At 36.0% G+C, this 21782-nt stretch overlaps 3 protein-coding genes across 4 annotated transcripts; 1 reads left to right on the plus strand and 2 right to left on the minus strand.

The window, feature by feature from the left end:
- The first annotated feature begins 680 nt into the window (after positions 1-680).
- Positions 681-3351, plus strand: LOC132133262 (troponin T, cardiac muscle isoforms-like). The gene is made up of 9 exons (XM_059546062.1): positions 681-774; positions 856-913; positions 1024-1140; positions 1252-1329; positions 1650-1763; positions 1873-1985; positions 2677-2767; positions 2970-3007; positions 3089-3351. The coding sequence occupies exons 1-9, from the start codon at positions 716-718 to the stop codon at positions 3132-3134; spliced, it is 714 nt and encodes a 237-aa protein (XP_059402045.1). The 5' UTR covers positions 681-715; the 3' UTR covers positions 3135-3351.
- Positions 3352-6336: 2985 nt separating this feature from the next.
- On the minus strand, positions 6337-17705 carry LOC132133188 (dynamin-1-like protein). 2 transcript variants are annotated; one of them, XM_059545939.1, is made up of 19 exons: positions 17473-17705; positions 15922-16066; positions 15547-15582; positions 14954-15000; positions 14128-14199; positions 13702-13788; positions 13449-13611; positions 13154-13274; positions 12805-12936; positions 12517-12723; positions 11832-11952; positions 11427-11582; positions 8150-8239; positions 7968-8060; positions 7811-7864; positions 7450-7593; positions 7174-7283; positions 6937-7096; positions 6337-6701 (listed from the first exon to the last, which is right to left on the minus strand). In XM_059545939.1, the coding sequence occupies exons 1-19, from the start codon at positions 17647-17649 to the stop codon at positions 6645-6647; spliced, it is 2172 nt and encodes a 723-aa protein (XP_059401922.1). In that variant the 5' UTR covers positions 17650-17705; the 3' UTR covers positions 6337-6644. The 2 variants fall into 2 exon arrangements, with proteins under 2 accessions (XP_059401922.1, XP_059401923.1); XM_059545940.1 differs by lacking the exon at positions 15547-15582.
- Positions 17706-20088: 2383 nt separating this feature from the next.
- Positions 20089-21515, minus strand: LOC132133272 (dnaJ homolog subfamily B member 9-like). The gene is made up of 2 exons (XM_059546080.1): positions 21260-21515; positions 20089-20665 (listed from the first exon to the last, which is right to left on the minus strand). The coding sequence occupies exons 1-2, from the start codon at positions 21474-21476 to the stop codon at positions 20232-20234; spliced, it is 651 nt and encodes a 216-aa protein (XP_059402063.1). The 5' UTR covers positions 21477-21515; the 3' UTR covers positions 20089-20231.
- Between the last annotated feature and the right edge of the window lie 267 nt (positions 21516-21782).

The raw sequence follows: 21782 nt of genomic DNA on the forward strand, positions 1-21782 counted from the left end.
GCACACGCCAATGAGAGGCCATCGTGATCACGTGGTGTGTTAGTATGTTAGACTTGAGACTGAGGCCCACTGCTGCTATAACACTGCACTCTAAAAGAGAGCTGCTCCATCTCTGAGAGCCGCAAACAACCCCCGGTAAGTGTTTCAAGAGAAATCTATTCCTGACAAATCCCTGCCTTTTAAGAATAATGTACAAGATGTATTTTGGTATTGCAAAAAAATGTTAGTTGTTTCTTAATGTATCCTGCATTTAATCTTTAAGCTAGTTTATAGTCATGTCTGACACAGAAGATGTGATGGATGAGGAAGTTCAGTGAGTAACAGTCTTTTCCTCCTAAGTTTGCAATAGTTTATAATTTTATAAGGTATTTGCATGATTTATTATGATAAAAAATAATTCACATTTTCACTTATAAATCTTTTGTCTCTGTTTTATCTCGTTTTATAATAGGGAGGAAGGTATTGTATATTTATTATACTTTTTGATTTTAATTATTTATTATAATGCCAGAGGCAATTTACATACATTTACATTGGTATATATTGTTTGCATTAAGTATAAATACCAACAAACAGAATATACATTATCTGAGTAAAATCAGTGAAAATTGCATTTGACTATTTGCACTCAGAAAACAGATACTGCCTATACTCATTCTTATTTCAATTTTTTTTTAACTTATTTGGAATTGTTTATTGTTACTATTTTATTTAAATGCAATTAAAAACATCTCTTTCTCCAATTATAGTAGATGACTCAAAGTCCAAACCAAAGTAAGTCCATTGTTCTCTTGCATGTACCATTATATATAGCCAAATAAAACTTTTTTTAATAGCTTAATCTTTTATCTCCAGATATCTATCAAATATCCAAGCACCAAAGATTCCAGACGGAGACAAAGTAGATTTTGATGTAAGTAGGAGATTTTTCTCTTTAAACACACACTTCTCTCACTTTCAACCCCCCTGTAACCTCCATCATTTGTGTGTGTATGTGTGTGTGTGTGTTTGTGTATGTGGCAGGACATCCAAAAAAAGCGTCAGGAGAAGGATTTAACAGAACTACAGTCTCTTATAGAGGCTCATTTCCTCCAAAGACAGAAAGATGAAGAGGAACTCATTGCTCTGGTCAATAGAATCGTGAGTGTTTCCTCGTAAATGTTGTTTATTGCTGATGCAAATGTCTTGAAACATCTTGCAGATCCTGGAAGAGGAACATGAACTTACGAGCAGAAGTATGTGTTTGAACAGGAGAAGAGGCGAGGTGAGAGAGCTGAGCAGCAGCGAGTGAGAGCAGAGAAAGAGAAGGAGCGTCAGGCCAGACTCGCTGTGAGTTCCTGACACATTCAGACTGTCAGCACCTGTCATCTTCTGCTCACACATCTGCAAACTACACCAGGTGTCAACTGGAACATCTTTCCACCAATGGCACCAAACTAGTCCTGAACTTACACTTTTAAATCACCTTTGTTGAAGATGTTAACAAAATTCTCCTTAATCCTTAAAATAATCCATTTTGCATGCTACTGAATCATTTCTGCAAAACTTTTCAGTCTAAATTGAGCTGATTCTTCGCTGAGCCATTGAAGTGACACAATGAACCACAGGCTCATAATAGAGATTAAACCTACAATCTGAACTTTTGACAGGAAGAGAAAGAGAGGAAGGAGCAGGAAGACCATAGAAAGAAGCATGATGAAGATGCCAAGAAGAAGAAAGCTCTCACAAATATGACCCATCAGTACGGCGGCACACAGCAAAGGGTCAGAGTTTACCAACATATAAAAACTGTAAACGTCTAAATATTTTAAGGTTACATAACAACTTTATGCAGATTCTGTCATTAACATTATAATTATTGCTGAACTAAAGGGTGAAGGACGCAAAGGTGCCAAGAAACAGACCGAAAGGGAGAAAAAGAAGAAGATCCTGGCTGAACGCCGAAAACCACTGAGCATTGATCATCTGAGTGATGACAAACTTAAGTACAGAAGTTTTATATGCATATTATATGCTTATTATTGGCATCAGTATAATTTCATTAATAAAAACGCCCCAATTAATTGAAATTTCCAACAGCTTTCTAAGTAGGCCATTAACAGTATTTATTTATTTTAAAGACAGACATGGAAACAGCCTACAGGAAATAGTTTATTATTAGTAGTAGACTATAAGAGAACAATGACTTAATTAAGTCCATGAAGAAGTAATTTTGAAAATAAATTATATAAGGAAGCAAAACAGTAGCCCTCAAATTGTTTTATTCCCTGGTTAATAGTTAACCTTTACCCCCAATCAGTGACCCAGCGACTATATTGACTATTACAGTAAAAAAACTGTATAATCTGTGTCAAATAAACATTTAAGATATTGTTAATAGTAATGTGGACCAATCCCGCTGAACTTGTTCTTGAACTTGTTAAAAATAGAAAAATAACCTCATCATTTTAAGACACATTTCTCGAAATAAGTTAGGCTACTATTAAAGTAGAGCCTACTTAACCAGTATTAAATGAACATTAAAAAGCTTGTAATGGTGGCCATTAGCACAGAACGTGTCCTTGCATAAAACAAATGAGAGGAATGGTAAAAGAACATCTTGTTTTTCGAAATAGAATTATAAAAATGGAAAACAACGCATGCGTTCTGTGTGAACCTTTGTTAATGTCGTTGCAGGGATAAAGCCAGTGAGTTGTGGCAATGGTTGTTGCAGCTGGAAGCCGAAAAATACGATCTAAGCGAGAAACTGAAACGCCAGAAATACGATGTAAGTGTCAACAACCTTTACTTACTTTCAAGTTGCTTTTAGACATTATGGAGCTTCTGCCAGCCTCGGTCTTTGAGTCATTGACAGTTTAACAAAATCCAGCTCCCTTTGAACAGCTGTAGTTTGGCTTGAGGTAAATGGGTTGCGTTCATTATCACCGTATCCTTTTAGCACCGAGCTGTCATGTCTCTGTCTCTCACAGATCAATCAACTGCTTGCCCGCGTCCAGGATCACCAGAGGTATAAATCACACTAACCACTTTGAGTGTTCAGATTTAAGGCCAAAAACTATTTTTAAAAACCCTTGATTTTCTCTCTTAGTGCCAAGGGACGTGGCAAAGGCAAGATGGGAGGAAGGCTGAGATAGAAGTTGACAGCACATCATTATGAGAGGAATTTCTGGCCTCCTATGTTAGTTTTGTTTGCTTGATGAAGATATTTTTAAATCATTATTATGAACATACAAAAATGCTTTGGTTGTACATTTTTGCTTTGCACTGTAGGCTATTGTGTATTTTTGCCATGAATAAATGTTAGCATGTTAATTGTATTATTTAATACATTAAAATATATATAATCTGTGATTATCATTGCAACATAATATATTGTATTATTATTAATATATAATAGTAAACATAATATAGTTGCAGTGCACCATAAAATGTGTAAAAATAGTATGTGCAGATAAAAACACCAACATCACATTAAACTACATAAATCTCAAATTTTGCCTCACCATTCATTTCACATGACCAAAAATAGAAAGATTTACAAATAATGCTATGAAGCTAAAGGTGCACTAGCAATTTTGGTTTCAATAAAAAGTTTTACACATTTACACAAAAAAGATGCGTGCATGTTTCAAATCATGTAGACTCACTATCAACAGTCTAATAAAAGCTGTTTTATTTACACTGGACATGCTGCTCACTTTATCCAGTCTGTTATTATTTTCAGAATTGGGGGGGGGGGGGGGGGACTTTTACGTAATCCTGCATCTTTGTCAGTAAAATCCATAATTGACCACAAACAGCCAAACATTAAAATTTACTGAGTGCACCTTTGCAAATATAATAATCTGCCTGATTTATCTCAAATGCTCGGTCTACCCATAAACACATATGAACTAGACGAAGTGACTAGCAACATGGACACTATCTTTAGAAGATGTTGTCCCCATCAAATTGAAAAAGGTTAGACAAAAACGCACCGGCCATGGTACAACAGTAATTCCCACTCTCTCAAGAAAGAAATGCGTTGTCTTGAGTGCAAATATAGATTCTACAGCGTCTAATACTTCAGCTTTATTCATCGAACCCAAAGATAAACTGCAGTGCTTTACAACTACAGAAGAGCTTAAATAAACGTATCACTGCATCTAAACAAACAACATGTTTATTAGATCCTTACACACTAAATTACTGAAAGAGTTGTTACCTGTAGTATAAAAAACGGTTCTCAACATTATTAACTCATCGATATTTTTAGGTCACATCCCAAAACCTTTCAAGCTGGTGGTTATTAAGCCTCTTATTAAGAAACCACAACTAGATCCTAGTAAACTGGCAAATTATAGGCCCATTTCAAATCCATTTCCATTTAGGCATTTAGCAGATGCTTTTATCCAATGCGACTTCCGGTGCATTCGGCCTATACATTTTTTTTTTTTTTTTACCAGTTTGGGTGTAAAACAAATTTTACATTCATGTCTAAACTTTTTTAAAAAGTGGTTTCTGCTAAATTGTGCTCCTTCCTGCAAAAAAAAAAAAAAAAAATCAGTATGAAGCATTTCAGTCAGGTTTGAGGCCCAATCATAGCATAGAAACTGCACTTGTTAAAATGACAAATGACTTGCTTCTTGCGTCAGACCAAGGCTGCATCTCATTGCTAGTTTTACTTGATCTTGATTGATTTACTTGATTACCACATTTAGTGACACCATAGATCATGACATACTCATACTGTAGATCGATTACAAAACTATACAGGTAGGCTATTCAAGGACAGGCTCTATATACAGTATGGTTAAGATCCTACCAGTCCGATCGCTACAGCTTTATTTAAATGGGGAGTCATCTAATTTATCACCAGTAAAATATGGAGTGCCAGAAGGATCTGTCCTAGGTCCTCTGCTATTTTCAGTATACATATTGCCCCTTGGTAATATTATTAGAAAATACACGATTAGTTTCCACTGTTATGCTGATGATACTCAACTATATATCTCAACGAGACCAGACGAAACTTCTAAATTATCTAAGATAGCAAAGTGTGTTAAAAATGTAAAAGTTTGGATGACAAATCATTTTCTCCTATTAAATTTGGATAAGACAGAGATATTACTTATTGGACCAAAAAAACAGTACACACAATTTTTTAGATTACAATTTGCAACTAGACAGATGTACCGTTACTTCCTCTACAGTCAAAAATCTGGGTGCTATATTAGACAGCAACTTTGAAAAATAATATTTCCCATGTTACAAAAACAGCATTTTTCATCTTCAAATCATTGCCAAGCTATGAAACATATTACCTGTTCTGATGCAGAAAAGCTAGTTCATGCATTCATGACCTGTAGACTGGATTATTGTAATGCACTTCTAGGTGGTTGTCCTGCTTCTTCAATAAACAAGCTACAGGTAGTCCAAAATGCAGCAGCTAGTCCTTACCAGGTCAAGAAAATATGATCATATTACCCCAATTTTACAGTCTCTGCACTGGCTACCTATTAAGTTCTGTATCAGTTACAAATGATTATTACTTGCCTATAAGGGCCTTGATGGTTTAGCTCCTGCGTACCTAACTAGCCTTCTGCCATGCTACAATAAATCACACTCCCCAAGGTCACAAAATGCTGGACTTTTGGTAGTTCCTAGGATAGCAAAGTCCACTAAAGGAGGTAAAGCTTTTTCACATTTGGCTCCCAAACTCTGGAAGCCTTCCTGATAACGTTCAGAGTTCAGACACACTCTCTCTGTTTAAATCTAGATTAAAGAGACATCTCTTTCACCAAGCATTCAAATAATGCATCTCATAATCTTGTACTGCAGTTTTATCAGATCAATGCATTATTGTGGATTATTATTCTTTAGCTTGGGTTAAACAAATAAATTTTACTTGGTTGCAACAGCAGCTACGTTAATTATGTCTCTATTTATTTCTCTGTTTTGCCACGGGATGTAATCTGAGATTTAAACAAGCTTCAGTCTGGATCCAGAACACCTGAAGAGAGATGATGCTAACCCCTCAGAGGACCTCAGATGATGCCAACCCTGAAACAACATACAGAACTACCAAATTTTGCTATAAGTTTGATTGCATCATAATAATTGCTGTTAATAGTGTTCATTGTCTGTTTGATTATGTCTTTAATAGATTTTTCCATACATTTCTGCCATGTGTACATAATGAGTCACCACTGATAAGCTACTACTAAATAATATAGAAACATTAATTTTCTGTAAAGTTGCTTTGCAATAATTTGTATAATAAAAAGTCCTATACAAATAATATTGAATTGAAAATATCAAATCATACCAAAAGTTACAAATGAAACCACAACATCATGACATTTAAACTACCTTTAATTTAGACTAGATCAGGGACACACGTTATCTGCAGCGCACATGGTAGCTTACATACATAAAAGAGATAACTGAATGGGATGGTGTGCAGGTGTGACATAATACGTGCTGGCCTCAGTGTAGTTCGAGAAGAGTCCGTTGTGTGCATAAAACTATATTCAATACACACTAACTGACACCAGTGCATTTTTCAAGTTGGCTGCCTGTGAAATCCAGACAGAAGGGAGACAGGGCTGATGCAGATCGCAGGGTTCGAGTGAAAGGGAGAGGGGCTGTACATCAGCAGGACTTCACCACAAGTGCGTTTCTCGGATCTCTGCGATCACCTGACTGGCTCTCTGCAAGGCCTATGGGTAGAGGAGAAGATACAAGTTAAAAAAATTCTTATTGTATAATATGATAAAATACAATTCAGCTTCTACATAAATTAATTGACTGATTAATTAAAATAAAGATAGTAATATTTAACAATTCAATGCAACAAATAATTATTTTTAATTTAAAGGCTACTCTGCATTACAAAACACTTTTACATTAATATACATTATTACTAATTCTACACATTATTATTTCTGCCGTTACCTTCAGCATATCTGCGGCCTCATTGCGGCGCTGGGCCATGTCCTCTGACTCTGTAAGGAGGTCATCCAGCAGGGCAGGTTTATAAAGCTTCCCCACCAGCTCGCTCTGTAAGCTGTCCTTCACGTGGTTGACCAGGAAGTGCATCACAGCCTTTGGTACACTGCAGAGACAGAGAAACAGAATGAGCAATCTGCGTGAAACATAAAACTGGAAACTAATATACTTTGTTCTATGTACCTGTCCTGAATGTTTTTACGGACAATGAGGAAATAAGACTTGATGAGCCTCTCGATGACCTCACAGTCCCTCTGTTCGCGAGAAGACAGTTTCCGGGACACTGGCACAGGCTGGCCAAAGATCAGGACAAATCAACACTAATTCATTTTGACCGTGCTCTCAAAGAGAACACAAATGCTTGCGGATTCACACACCAGAGTTTATTTACTCTCAGAGTGCATGTTTTTAAGTCATTCCTGTGGCATAATCAAAAGTATTTGTGTTTTATGGACTCACCACATCAAGCAGGTTCACTGCGTGTCCTTTGTGAGGGCTCTGTGCTTTCATCCTGTCCTCACCCTGGCCTTCTTCTCCTCTCTTCAACATGCCTCTCCAGGTCCCTGTTCCTCCTTCCTGCTCCCCGTGAGCTCCTCCAGCCATCTGACACACACAAACAAGAACAACACTACAAGATTGAACACCCACTAGTGTTTCATGCCCCTTCCCATGCAGTCCATTGGTGCTTTATATATTGTTTTTATGAAACATGAACTCATTTATAGTGAGGAAAAGTGAAAAAAAAAGCAAACGGCAGCCCATCACGTTTTAATGTGAGAAAATACAATTTCCTCTGATAGCTCAAGATTTGCCATCATACCTTATCACGGGGGACCGCTGTAGGAAGCTCTCTCATTCGGTTACGTCTCTGCTCCTGTTACGAAGACCACAACAATAAACTTCAAAGTGAAATATGTTCAGATCAATACATTTTGGTCACAAATCTAAATTAAATTGTCATTAATATATCAGTAAACCTCAATGTTGTTGTTCATGAGCCCACAGGCATCTGCGAAGTCTGGGTGTTTGGTGTTGATATAAGCCAGCTCAATCGCCACAAGATTGTGAACCTGGAGCACAGTGCAAACACGAATTTAGACAAGATTCACTTGCACAGAAACTGGATAAAAAGCATGACAGAAAAAAAAAACACTCAAACCATCTCATTGGTGACTGGGAGCCTCTTCCTGAGAAGAGACGTGACCACTTCTACTATGGCATCATGCAGCTTTGGAAACCTAAGTAACTCCTAGGGAAGAAAAAAAATAATTTAATTAAATACATCACAAAAAAAATCAAACGATGCTAATAAATCTAGTCTAATCATGTAAAGTACCAGCAATGGATAGAAATATGTTGTGTATACAGATAAGAAAAAAGTAAAATGTTGCACAATAAACATTTAAAAACTTAAATTAACTATAAAATTTAAACTATATGGAAAATAAGATGCAAATAATATAATATCAACAGGTCCTTTAAACAACAACAGTATTTGCTCAAAATTCAGAAACTGACACTTGGAAGACGAGACATTTATTAATCGGCCAGTCAGGCCCAGTTATATTTGGCAATGTTGTTAATCTCAATACGAGCAAATATCGGCTTGGCCATCACTAAAGACTAGGGGTGTAACGGTACGCAAAAATCACGGTTCGGTACGTACCTTGGTTTTAAAGTCACGGTTCGGTTCATTTTCGGTAGAGTAAGGGAAAGAAATGCAAACATTAAACTGCAGGTTGTTTATTACTATAAACTTTTTTAACAATTTGTTTACACTTTTTTTTAAATACTTTTTAATAAAATATATATAAAATAAAAAAAGAATAAGAAATAAAATACTGCTGCAAAGTTCTCCACTAAATAAAATACTCTCAGTCTCAAACCAATATCATATAATAAAATATAATGAAAAATAGAAATAAATAACTATGATTACAGTGCAGCATTACCAATCCCAGCTTGTAGGCCTGCTCATATTTAAAAAATATATATATAACTTTTCCAAAGTGTAAAATGCAGCATCAACAGTTTCAGTTTTTAGACCTGCTCAGATTTCGTTATAGCGTTGGACCGATCGGAATTAAGAGCAAAGGTCTGTTTAAATGCCGACGGGAGCTGCGTTTGAATTAGTCGTTTTTTTCCTAGTTGTAGTGATGTTCACACTCGCGTGATGCCTTTTGAAAACCTTAGGCCGGTGACACACTGGCATATTGCACCTGTCAAACATAGTCTATTTTGCCGTCAATACTGTTGACGGTGTCCTTTATCAGTAGGCTTTATATTTATGCTCAACATGAAGTATAGATATTGTTGTCGTGAAGACAAGATCCTGGTCTGTCGGCGGTCTCCCTCTATTATGTCTCCTACAAAAGGAGCAGCGCACCAGCGCCGCGTCAGGCACGATTCTGGTGTGTAAAGACACCGAAAACGCGAAGCAGCCGTCATGCAACTGACACGCAGCAGAAACGCCACGCTCACGCCACGCAGCCAGTGTGTCACCGGCAGTAGAATCAGCTGCAGGGCGGGATTTGCGCTGAACGCGGAGACTACCGCCTCTTAATATGTCCGTTTGGAAACACGAAAATGTACCTATGTTCTGCATACAAAATATTGCATTCGGTCATTCGGTACACACGTGCACCGTACTGAAAGCCCTATACTAGGGCTGTAGCTATCGAATATTTTAGTAATCGAGTATTATACCAAAAATTCCAACGATTAATCGAGTAATCGGATAAAATGGGTTTTTGCTTAATTAAAGTGCAATATTAATTATGCAAGAGAAAATAAGACTCCTGGGTCTCTTAAAATGAACAACTAAGTGTCCTTTTTTAGAAAAAAATTTTTTATTTATTTTTTAAATGCATAGAATGCAATGCATACATCAAAAATAAGCATTTAATTATTACCCATTGTTTCTCTGTCTGTACTTGTACTGTGAACAATGACAAGAAAGTTGACAGATGAATTAAGTGCATTTAAGTGCCATTCAGTTGGGGTTTTAAATAAAGCATTTTCTGAGATGCACATTAAACATTAAACACATAAAACATTAATTTAATTTATCTTTTAATTATTGAAAATTAACTAAACCTTTTGGTAAACAAAGGGGATTTACTATTAAAAATAAAACATGGAAGAAATGTTGTGTGATTAAACCTTCAAAAAAATGTTTTTTTTTTTTTTAGTAGTAGGCTATGTAGATTCTGCTGAACAATAGTCTTTAACCGGACTTTTATTTTGACGGGTTGACGTACCTTTACAGTTCTGTGTATGTGATGTGTCACTAGTTTTACTCAAATCAAACGGTCAAATGCTCATGAAGTGACTGACAGAGCAGTTCTGGAGATGTTGTTCATGTGTTCACATCCTTATTTAGAGAGACGACAGATGCTGAAATCACCGGAGCGTCACGCGCGATTCAGTGTGTGTGATAAAGGAAGACGCGCTTCAGCGCCATTCATTTACAGAGACACGCAGAACATGCAGGATTCATATTTAAATAGACTATTCCGGCTTAATATTTACAGATATTAGTCCATATCGTGATTTGATGGAAGTGCAATGACCTATTTTTGATTAATTCATTCAAACTTTGACAAATTCCGTGCCATTTCGAGTTAAACTGTAAATTCCGTTTTTATGACTGGATTCCGCGATTCCCTCCGCGTTTTCGGCATCGCGGAATACATAGGGCCCTAGTTGTGGTAAGCCAGCTCTATCTTGCAATGGACACACGCCACGACGTTCTCTTTAGGTTTGCCCGCGCCCTCAAATCAAAACACTGCTGACTCCTTGCAGTATGTGATTTCGGACGCAGCGCTTGTGTCTCCTTCCGCTTTGTGGGTGACGTAAATGTGTTGTGTCTCATTAAAAAAATCATTGCGAATGAACCTGAAGTGAGATTTAAAATAAATTAAAAGAGGCTTCGGGGCAAAGGAATTTGCCTCGATCATTTTTTGTAATCGTGTTACTCGAGGAATAGTTTCAGCCCTACCCTGTACCGAAACGGTCCGGTACGAATACACATACCGTTACACCCCTACTAAAGACCCATTCACACCTACCACACTAACTATGTCAGCATCCATACCAACAGATAATGTTCTTTTAATTCTAAGTGTTGCAGTTATTTTGTCTTCTGCTTCAAATGCTTAAGCTGTTCAGAGTCGGATGGATTCTGGTTAATGGTTTAATCGTTCATTAGCTGGAAGTGATTCAAACGTCATTGTACCTTGGTGTTGTTATGGTTATATTCATGATGTGGACTTCGCTATCCATGGTTTAGTAAACTTTAGTTATAGCTATCATTCTTAGTGTGAACAGGCCTTAACTGATGTACTGTTTTAATTACAGTAGAAAAACCTTTTGTTTTCATGATGCAAAAGGCAAAGATGAGCATGTATATGCAGACCAATAACTGATCAGTCTACCTGAGTGCTGTAGTTGCTACAGTGCTGAATGATCCTCTGCATCTCTTCATGCACCAGCTCCACACAGCGCAGACTGGGCTCCTCCAGACGCTTCACCTGCCTCTTCACCAGCAGTTCAAACGACACCTCAGGCACAAACAGAGCAGGACGGGGACCCTGAAGAAACACACAACAGCTACATTACAAACTACAGAAATATACACCTCAAACTATTTAACTCTACAGTGTTGTACAAGAGCCTCTTTAAGTCACTCTAATAATTAAGGTTTCCTCAAAGAAGCTTTGCTAAAATTTAAACCTGCAGCACATAGCTGGCTGACGTCTCTATTTTATATCCATACAAGTCGGGACTAAATTCAAATTATAAAAAGGATGCAGGAGTCAAATAGTCACAACACAACCTACCGTAGAGTTCCTAATAGCTGTTAGGACATCTATGGTTGTAAGTCCTCCAAGAGGATCGACCGACTCCAGTGTCCTACCAAATGTCTCATGGAAAATATAGCAAATTCTTGCACCACCACACCTAAAATATTAGAACAAACAACTATGGTTAGCACTAATACCATCTAGTTTAGTGTCAGGAAGATTTTTTTTAAAGAAATCAATGCTTTTATTCCGCAAGGAAACATTAGATTGATCAAAAAGTGACAGTAAAGACATAATGTTACAAAAGATTTTCATTTCAAATAAATGCTGTTCTTTTCAGTAAAGAATAGAAAGTTTTCCTGAGAAATAAATAAATGTATTTCACAAACATATTTAGCAGCACAACTGTTTTCAACATTAATAATAATCAGAAATGTTTCTTGAGCATCAAATCAGCTTGTCAGAATGATTTCTGAAGGGTCACGTGAAAACTCAGCTTTGCATCACAGGAATAAATTAAATATATAAATATATTTAAATAGAAAACAACTATTTTAAATGGTAATACTATTTCACAATATTACTATTTTTACTGTATTTTTAATCAAATAAAAGCCTTGATGAGTCTTCTTTCAAAAGCATAAAAAAATCTTTTGAATGGTAGAGTATATAGCAAATTAAAGAGATTAATTTGAGTAAATGGAAGAAAAGGGGAACTAACAGTTCAGCGGTCTCAATGTATTTGGCCGTTCCTTCAATAGTGTTGCAGTACTCTTTGGCGAACTTTGTGATGAGTTGCAGCAGGGTGGCGCTCATGTCCTCTACCGGCTCACCGTAGCTGCTGAGCAGGGACTGATACTGAGCTGCTAAAACGTTGATACGTGTCTTCAGCTCTGGTAGACAGTCCCTAATGTGATGCATCAATAACCTGATGGAAAAAACAGGATATTAATACTTCGAAAAGCAGATATGCTCAATGAAATTAGATGTTTCAAGCTTAAATTCTCACCTATTTAATGTTCTGGCGAGATACTTGGTTCCATTTCTGTTGGCGAGGGAGGGGTATTTCTTTTGGAGGAATGCGTGCTCATCCCGGATGGAGTCTGCCACACTTTTCTTATTATTGATGTCCAGCTGACTCCTATATTAAGACATTTTAGAAAAATTTTAATGTCAAAACTTCTGTATATTTTGTTAATATGTTAATATCGCAATCAATATTTTAGTGTTATTATATTTGTATATTTTAATATTCAAATTTTCACACACACATACACATATATGGTTATCTTTTAAAAATAATTAACATTTTAAATAGATTGACAGTCATATTAATAAACATCTATTTCATTTTGTACCTGTTGACCACTCCAATCAGTCCTAGTTTGACAGGAATGACTCTGCCCATGAGAACATCCATTGCATCAGTACCAGCATCCATCAGATCTAGTTTAGTCACTACAGCCAGCGTTCTGCGACCTGAAAGCAGATAATGAAAAAAGTGTCAAAAAAAAAAAAAAAAAGTTAATAATTCTGCATCACACAGCTATGTGGAAAAAAACACCACATTACACAAACTGAAAGGTACAGGCATTGTGTGCAAAAAAAAACTAAAATGCACAAGCAGACCAAAATAAACGTTTATATACTGACCGTCTGGATCCACCTCACGGGCGACTTTCAGAGCTTCAGAGGTGGCCATGTCCGTGTTCGCTGCAGTCACAGCTAAAATGATGCAGTTGGGATTGCTGATGTATTTTAAGATCAGTTCGCGGATCTGCAGCTCGATATCTTTAGGCTGGTCTCCCACTGGGACCTGAACATGAATATATCAGTGTCAGGAACAAAAAAATAATCCACAGAAGGAATATTCTAACAGGCCAGGCTAAGCTACTAAATAAAACACCTTTGTGATGCCTGGCAGATCCACCAGCGTGAGGTTGACAACATGAGGTGAGAAGATTTTCAGTTGAATTGGCTCATCACTGATCCCCTGTGAAACAATGACACAACATTCTTTATTTCTTAAACTGCAGATGGCAATCGAAACTAAACTACAATTCAAAAAGTTTGGGGCTGGTAAGATTTTTCTTTTCAAGTTTTTTAAAAAAGTTTGGTAAAAAATACAGTAAAGACACTAATACTGTGAAGTATTATTACAATTTAAAATAACTGTTTCTATCTTATTATATTTAAAAAAAATGTCATTTATTCCTGTGATGGTAAACCTGAAATTCCAGCAGTCATTATGACTTTTAAAAGGCTTTTTAAAAATGGCAGGTTTAAAAATAATCCATCATCTGATTTAGTTCACTTAAAAACTCTTCCTTACCTTGTTAATGCCAGAAACTCTTTCAGTTTCATTTTCAATTTCTTGCCTGATTTCATCAAATTCTGTGTAGATCTAAAAAGCAGAGACAAGATATTAACAATCATGATATCTTACTCTACAAAGACATAAATCAAACTTCCATAAAATGAAAGAGAAAAAAAAACTTCCAAGGAATGGCATTAATGTTACATGAGGAGAACGCACAGCATGTGTCTGGACTCCAGACCGCACGGAGAAAACTTCCTGTGATCGTTTAGACCAACAGATATTAAAGGGCTTGTTCTTCTTCATCTGCTCATCAAACTATGAAACCAAACACTGTTACTGCAGTGCTGTTTGGAGCACATAAATGTGTCTGACGACCAGGATGACTTCAAAAACATGTTACGATGAAATTTTACTTCGATTCTTTTAACTTTTGTAAAAAAAAATTACAGTAATCAGTTTAAAAGCTGTTTATTGAATCTGAACTGGTTTTGAGGACAGCACACTTGACATTGCTTGAAGAAACTTTAAAGAAACTTTTTTTCATTTTTAGAGAGCGTTGTATGTTTGCCGAGAGTGACCACAGGTTTATCTGAAATTCCCTTTTATTCAATTGGAATATTTCAATTTTATTAACCTTAAAAACAAGGTTATGAACAAATTTATATGGGTATGTGATTTAAGTGGAAATGTTTCATGAGAATAATGTGTTTATAAATTTAAATTATCCATGCAATTAATAGAGTTGTTCACAATTTAAAATATTCAAAGGGTCACAGATGTTTGTGACAAAGATGATTGTGAATTCTTTGTCCAATATCTGTTTTAATGCTTTCTTTACCTTGTTTTTGGTGTGTAGAAATTTCCCCCACTCTTCTCCATCCACTCCTGTGGGAAACAATAGTGACAATGACATTATCAATACTGGGTCACATGACCTACAGTATGTAAACGTTCAATTTCTTTTACTTAGCAGAGTTTACTCTGAAGGATAGGCTTTACTCTGTAGGATAGGCTTTTGTTCCATGACAACGTATTTTTATTTTTCAAAACCAACAGTACAGCAAATGAAACAAAAACTGCTACAAAACCAATTCCAAGTGCAGTGCATTGTGGGTAGCACAGCATACCTAGCGTATTGTCCTAATAAAGACGTTGAATCTTCACTACAAGGTGACATTTAAATAGCAACTGATGACTGTAAGATAGTTAATAGTGAGTGAACAGACATTTAGAGTCCCAAATCCTTCATACTCACCACTTCGAATCTGAAACCGAATTGTACTCTAAATACTTCAGTCTGTGTTTGTTTATGCTAAGCAATTGCACTGGCAGTGAAACCAAAGCTTATAATCAAATAATGGAAGCAGATTGAGGAAAAGCACAAAGCTGCTCAACACAAGCAAAAGGGCAAGGAACAAGGAAAACGGAGACCTTTGTAAAGGCGCCCATTTTTCCAGGCATTGACATCTGTGTTTAAAGAGAGATGACAGAGTTAATCCTGCAGCAATGCCATCTTTATAGGACTCTACAGTAGCCAAAACCACACAAATGCTAAAAGCTTCAGCCATGGATTTGTCTGGACTAGATACTTAGTGTATGGAAAGTTCATATATTTTATTTAAACAAACAGCACACAGGAATAAATCTGCTCAGATCACTACCTTTCCCTTTCTATTTTGGCTTAGTAGTTGACTGCATTGCCATTGATTGAGCAGCCAAATTAGAAACAAAGCACACACAATCCCAGACACAACCTGCAGGTCATTAATTCATGCTTGTTTGATGCAAATAGAAAAAAACGGATACCGTTCTCCTCGCTGGTCTTTCTTCTGTCCTCGGGGTCTACGTGCACCAGCTGCAGGATAAGAGGTCTGCGAGTGACGATGCCTGTCCCGCGGGGCAGGAGGTCCCTGCCAACCAAACTCTCCAGCACTGAACTCTTCCCACTGCTCTGCAAATCAGATGAACCACAGAAAACAAACAAGTCAGTACGGAGTCTGGCTGAAACTATCTGGACTTCTATGCATTTAGTGAAGAAAAAAATCCTTTTTAAGCAACTAAAAATGTACTTTGTTGCTCAAACATGCTCTAAAAAAAACTCTAAACATTTTAAAATCAAAATACTAAGAAATATTATTGTGAGTTATAGAGTGACATCTGATATTTTATGCAATTTATTAGTCTGATATACGGTTTTAAATAATCTCATTATAAACTATCAGTATTTAATCCTAGTTTTTAAACTATGTAAATAATAACATCTGCATCAAATTGCATATTTTGCTCAGTTTGAAAAATTGATGTTAGTTGATATGTTCTCACTATATCATACTGTATGAGCCATAAAAGCCTGAAGTATCAAATATGACACAATAGATAAATAAAACAAAACAAAAAAAGAAACATATGAAGCAAACTTTACTTAGTTTTTATTTCATATGTCAGGTTTACAGGGTTAAAAAGACTTTCTTGGCCACCCATACAGCCATATCCTCTTAAGCAGTCAGTGAAGTCCCTACTTTAAGACTCTTTAAACTTATTATACCTTAAGCGTATGTGGCAGACAGAAGGAACCTCCTCTACTTCATGAGCCTATCTCTGGTTTACTTCCATTAAAGGTCTATATTACAACACTATCAAGTATGCGATACTTCCATAATGAAATGATGCAGATATCTTGTGTAATTTCAGGATGGAAAATATCCCCAATCCTTTTCACCTTAGTTCTATTCTACTCGTTTTTTCCTTGTAGAGTGAATCCTGCAGCTGCTCAATCCAAACATGCTGCTAGATCTGTCAAGTTCATGGCACATCTCTTCATCTGTTAGCTACTGTACCGAGATCAGCACAACCCTAGAACTCACGTTGTGATATTGTTGACACTGTTAAAACACAACATATTCCTAACAGTAGGAACTGTCACATAATATTGCCGTGAAGACAATTATTGAAACAGGAATGAGGAAACAATCGAGATCTTAAATTAGCACGCTAGTTAGCTGGATAGCGCTGACAACATTATTTTAAAGCTCGCTACAAATTTTTATTTTATAGTATTAATTTTCGGTATATTTAATGCGACAATCATCTATTTGTCGTTGACCTTGACATTTGTATATTTGAAAAAAAATGTCGCAACAATAAATAAATAAATGTAGCTAATAGTAGGCTGTGTTTCAAAACAAGTGAACAGCCTAGTTAGGAGGCTTCATAAGTGCGCTCGAACTTAGATAGCATCGGAACTTTGGAGCCCTAAAATGAAGCCTAGGTAGGTACATCACTAGGTTTTGAGACACTGCCATTGACCAGTTTCAATCTGAATGGAAATCGCAACTGAAACATTAACGTTAACGTTACCTGCGTCCCCACCACTGCAATCTGAGGCAGCTGGATAATATCCGCCCCAACTGTGTTAAAAACATCCTGGAGTTTGTTAATGACAGGAATAAGAGCCTCCATCGCGTTGACGACCTCTTCCCCCGTCAAACTGAAAGAGTAAGGCGAATATCCCGGCAAAACACGGCACAAAGTCATCCAATGCCCCTCAGTCGAACCATGAATCAACCCGGCCGCGGAAAAACTGCGCACCGGTGTATTGGTGCATTGTGGGACTTGTAGTTTTAGACGACACAACAGCTGTTGACCCACTTTTTAATTTTCTGGAAATAAACTACATTTCCCAGCATTGTTCTGAGTGAATGCGCCAAGGCAACCGTGACTATGGGGTGCAACAAAAATATTCAGGAAAACGTTTTGGGTGAGGTAGCAATGAACATAGTTAAAGTTGCACGATTACATAAATCATGACAAAAGCAGACCACGTGGAGTTATTAATATGGTTATGGACAACTATATATTTATATCATCTTTTTTTATGCACATCAAGATAAACGTTTTTACAAACTTTAACTGGATTAACAGGTAAATAAAAAGATAAAAAAAATAGAGAAATACATACATAAATAAAGCCACGTACATTATCTATCTATATCTTATTTTACATCAATATCAGGATCTAAGAGCCTTTTAATTTAACATCTAAAAAATCACTTCAGTATAAAGTAATTTAATAAATATTTTAAAATGGGAGATTGTTTCAAACTTCCTCAGTATCATTAATAATTGTATAATATATGTCTGTTTCTCTTTCTATCCCACGTTCTATCTATATGATATATTCCATGTCAGCATCTACATATGTATATTACAATCAAAACCATATTACAATTATATCCATTCAAGTTTACTGAGGGTACTATAAATGTGAGTACTTCCATATCAATAAATATGTTTTCTGAAAAGAAAAAGGACATCAAACAAATAGTTTTCAACACTATTTATTGTTAACCCAAGTATACATAGATCTGGGTTCAAACAGCTTATTTTCTGATTTACTTTTCATCCATAACAATAAAGAAGGTGCCAGATGAGTCTACTGAGACTCATTTCATAACAAATATATCAGCGGGTAACAGTTAAAACACGAGAGCGGCCTTATATTGCACACACACAGGATTATTCAACAAAACAGGTCACAGGTGAAGACATACAGGAACACATCTAGGTTACACATTGTATTTACAAAAAACTTTGTCAGGCAAATGCTAAATTGGTACATTCCCCTTGTCTTTTTATTCTTTTTTTTTTTAGGGGTAACACTGTCATATAAAAACAATGAACTCTTATGTTTTGTTACAAATATACAAAATGTTCAGCCAAAATACACTTTGGCGTTAAGAATAATGTTAGACTTGTTGTACATTTCTAAAACAATAGCGGTTTACAAACCCAGTCAGGTTACTGATGTCCATGACAAAAACGGAGACCTACTTTCTCTCAGCCATGCAAATTAGAATACAAAAGGTCATAAAAGTGCTCCAATCTGATAACATTAAACTCAATCTATCACAATGAGTGGGAAAGGCACCTCTCTATCTAATAAGTGTGAGTTTGAAAGAAACTACTTCAGTATAATGAACTATATTATTCACGGCAATGCAGCAAACATTTGTTAAGCTTCACATAAAAATAAGAGACAAGAAGTTCGTGAAGATGTGAATCCCAAAGACTCATACCATGAGCCTTCAGCTCTTATAAATATACATCCTTGTATAAGTAGAGAAGATAATGGAAGAGCTAAACCGTCTGTCTGATGTTTTCATCAAATCAGGATTCAGGATTTCAGCACATTCGTTCTTCCAGTAGAGTAGGGGATATTAGTAGCTAACCAGGCATGAAACAGAATTTTTGTGCCTATAACAACTTGTTTCATATGATAAAGAAAGTGCAATTTAAACAAATGCGCACTAATATTAAAGGGTCATCAAATTTAGTTTGTTATTCATATATTAATGGCCTTTTTTTCTTTTTAGTGCTGCAGGGATGAAAACAAACTCATCAAAAACCTAAAACTGGACTCTGAGGTTAATAAAGGAATAGATCATACAAAATTTCTGCAGTGAATGGGTGCCATCAGAATAGAAGCTCAATAAAGAGCATCACAATGTACACCCCAGTTCACAACTCCAGACCAACAATTAACGTCTTGTGAAGTGAAAAGCTGCATGTTTGTAAGAAACAAATCCATCAATAAGACCTTTTAATTTCAAACCGTTGTTTAACTATAAAAGTCCTGTTTATAATATCGCTTTTTCAAGTGAAAACGTCATTTAGTCTGAGTGAGGAGAAAAATTTAATGGTTTACAAGCCAAAACAATTTTAGACAAGTATATCAGTGGATTTTGATTTGAGAGGACAACAGGGGATGGACTTTTTTTTACTGGAGGAAACAATAATATGGTTCATGGACTATATTGGCCAGAAGCATCAGTTTAAAGTTGAAACGCTTTAAAGAAGGATTTGTTTCTTACAAACACACAGACATTTAACAGGACATTAATTGATGGACTGGAGTTGCTACTTGTGGATTATTGTGATGTTTTTATTAGATGTTTGGACTCTCGTTCTGAAACAAATGCACCCATTCTAATCATAAATAACAGATCAGTAAAATGTAAAATCAAACCCCACTTATCACAGCAGCAAATTGAGAACTCCATCTATATCAGCCATAAAAATAAAGGTGTGATGGTCCAATCTGTGGCCCACTCTGATGTTCATGATGAGGTGCAGTCGGTGTACGTGGTGACCATGTTTCCTCTGCGCTGTGTCACCGTTCTGCAGTGCTGTTTGGCTGTGGCCTGAAACCTGCTCTCTGTCCTTTTCATGTGACGGTCAAATGCAAACATCTTCTCCATGTCTTCAAACATGTCCTGAAATACTCCGGAATCAAAAGTACCCTGGAAATGTTTCTTATGGCGGTTGTGTGCTTGCTGGTGGGCCCTGAAGTGCTCATCAAAGTGCCGTTTTGGGCGAGCGTGCCTGTTTTGGTTATATACATCAAAGTCTCTGAACATGTAATGATAGTTAAAATCAAAGGAATGATGAGAACGCTGCCCTCCTCCTCTGTTCATATCTTCATGGCTGAATGTATTGTATCCTGATTGGTCATAATCTCGCCTTCTTTTCTCATCTGATAGCGTTTCATATGCTGCAGAACGAGTTAAAAATGATGCATATCAGACTAAACAATTTGAGGAATCTTTTCTTTAAGCAACAAAAGTTCAGACTAATTAATTTTTTAGTCTGCATTTATTTGAAAGAAAATACAGTCACTTACATATTACAAATTAAAATGACTGTTTTATATTTTAATAGATTTTAGAATGCAATGTATTCCTGCCATTGCATAGATGCTTCTAAATATTTCAATCTAAGTACTGTTCTTTTGAACTTTCTATTTATCAAAGAATCCTGAAAAAAGTAGCATGGTTTCCACAAAAATATTAAGCAGAAAAACGGTTTTCAACATTGATAATGATAAAAACCATTTTAATATATATATATATATATATATATTAAAATAGAAAACAATTATTTTACATTGTAATAATTTTTATATTATATTTTAATATTACTTTTTTTCATCAAATAAATGCCAAGGTGACTACTTACACAAACATGAAAAAAATGTAATTATTGCAAGCTTTTGACAGGTAGTGCATATTTACATATATAGCAATTGTAAGTCGCTTTGGATAAAAGCGTCAGCTAAATGAATAATGTAATGTAATATATGACCCACCTTCTGCAATCTCTCTAAATTTGGTTTCAGCATCGGGGCTATTGTTCTTGTCTGGGTGATATTTCATGGCAAGCTTGTGAAAAGCTTTTTTGATCTGACGTTCAGAAGCATCTTTTGGCACACCGAGGATGTCATAGTAGTCCTTTCTGGCCAGTATGAGTTCAGTTATCATCACGATGCACACTGCGAACATCAGTGTTGACTGTGCCGTGGCCATGTTTCTGGCTGTTTGATAAGAGGATGGAAGAGTTAAACCTGTCTAAACACTAAACTAATACACAGATAAGAGCTACAACTCTTAATAACATTATAATAATACATTAGAAGGAATCTGAAAATATAGATCACAGAAAATAAATTATTAAATAAAATATAGACCAATGCAATTTCACTTATTTGTACAGTGGGAATTATCCAAAGTTTTTTCAACCTGCTGTTTATAATAATATTCATGATACACCACGCCCCCTAGTTAACAGCAGTTTTGCACAACATACAGTTTTAAACAAAATCCAAAATAAAA

Source organism: Carassius carassius, chromosome 50 (genome assembly GCF_963082965.1).
Source record: "Carassius carassius chromosome 50, fCarCar2.1, whole genome shotgun sequence".
In the NCBI taxonomy this organism is placed as follows: domain Eukaryota; kingdom Metazoa; phylum Chordata; class Actinopteri; order Cypriniformes; family Cyprinidae; genus Carassius; species Carassius carassius.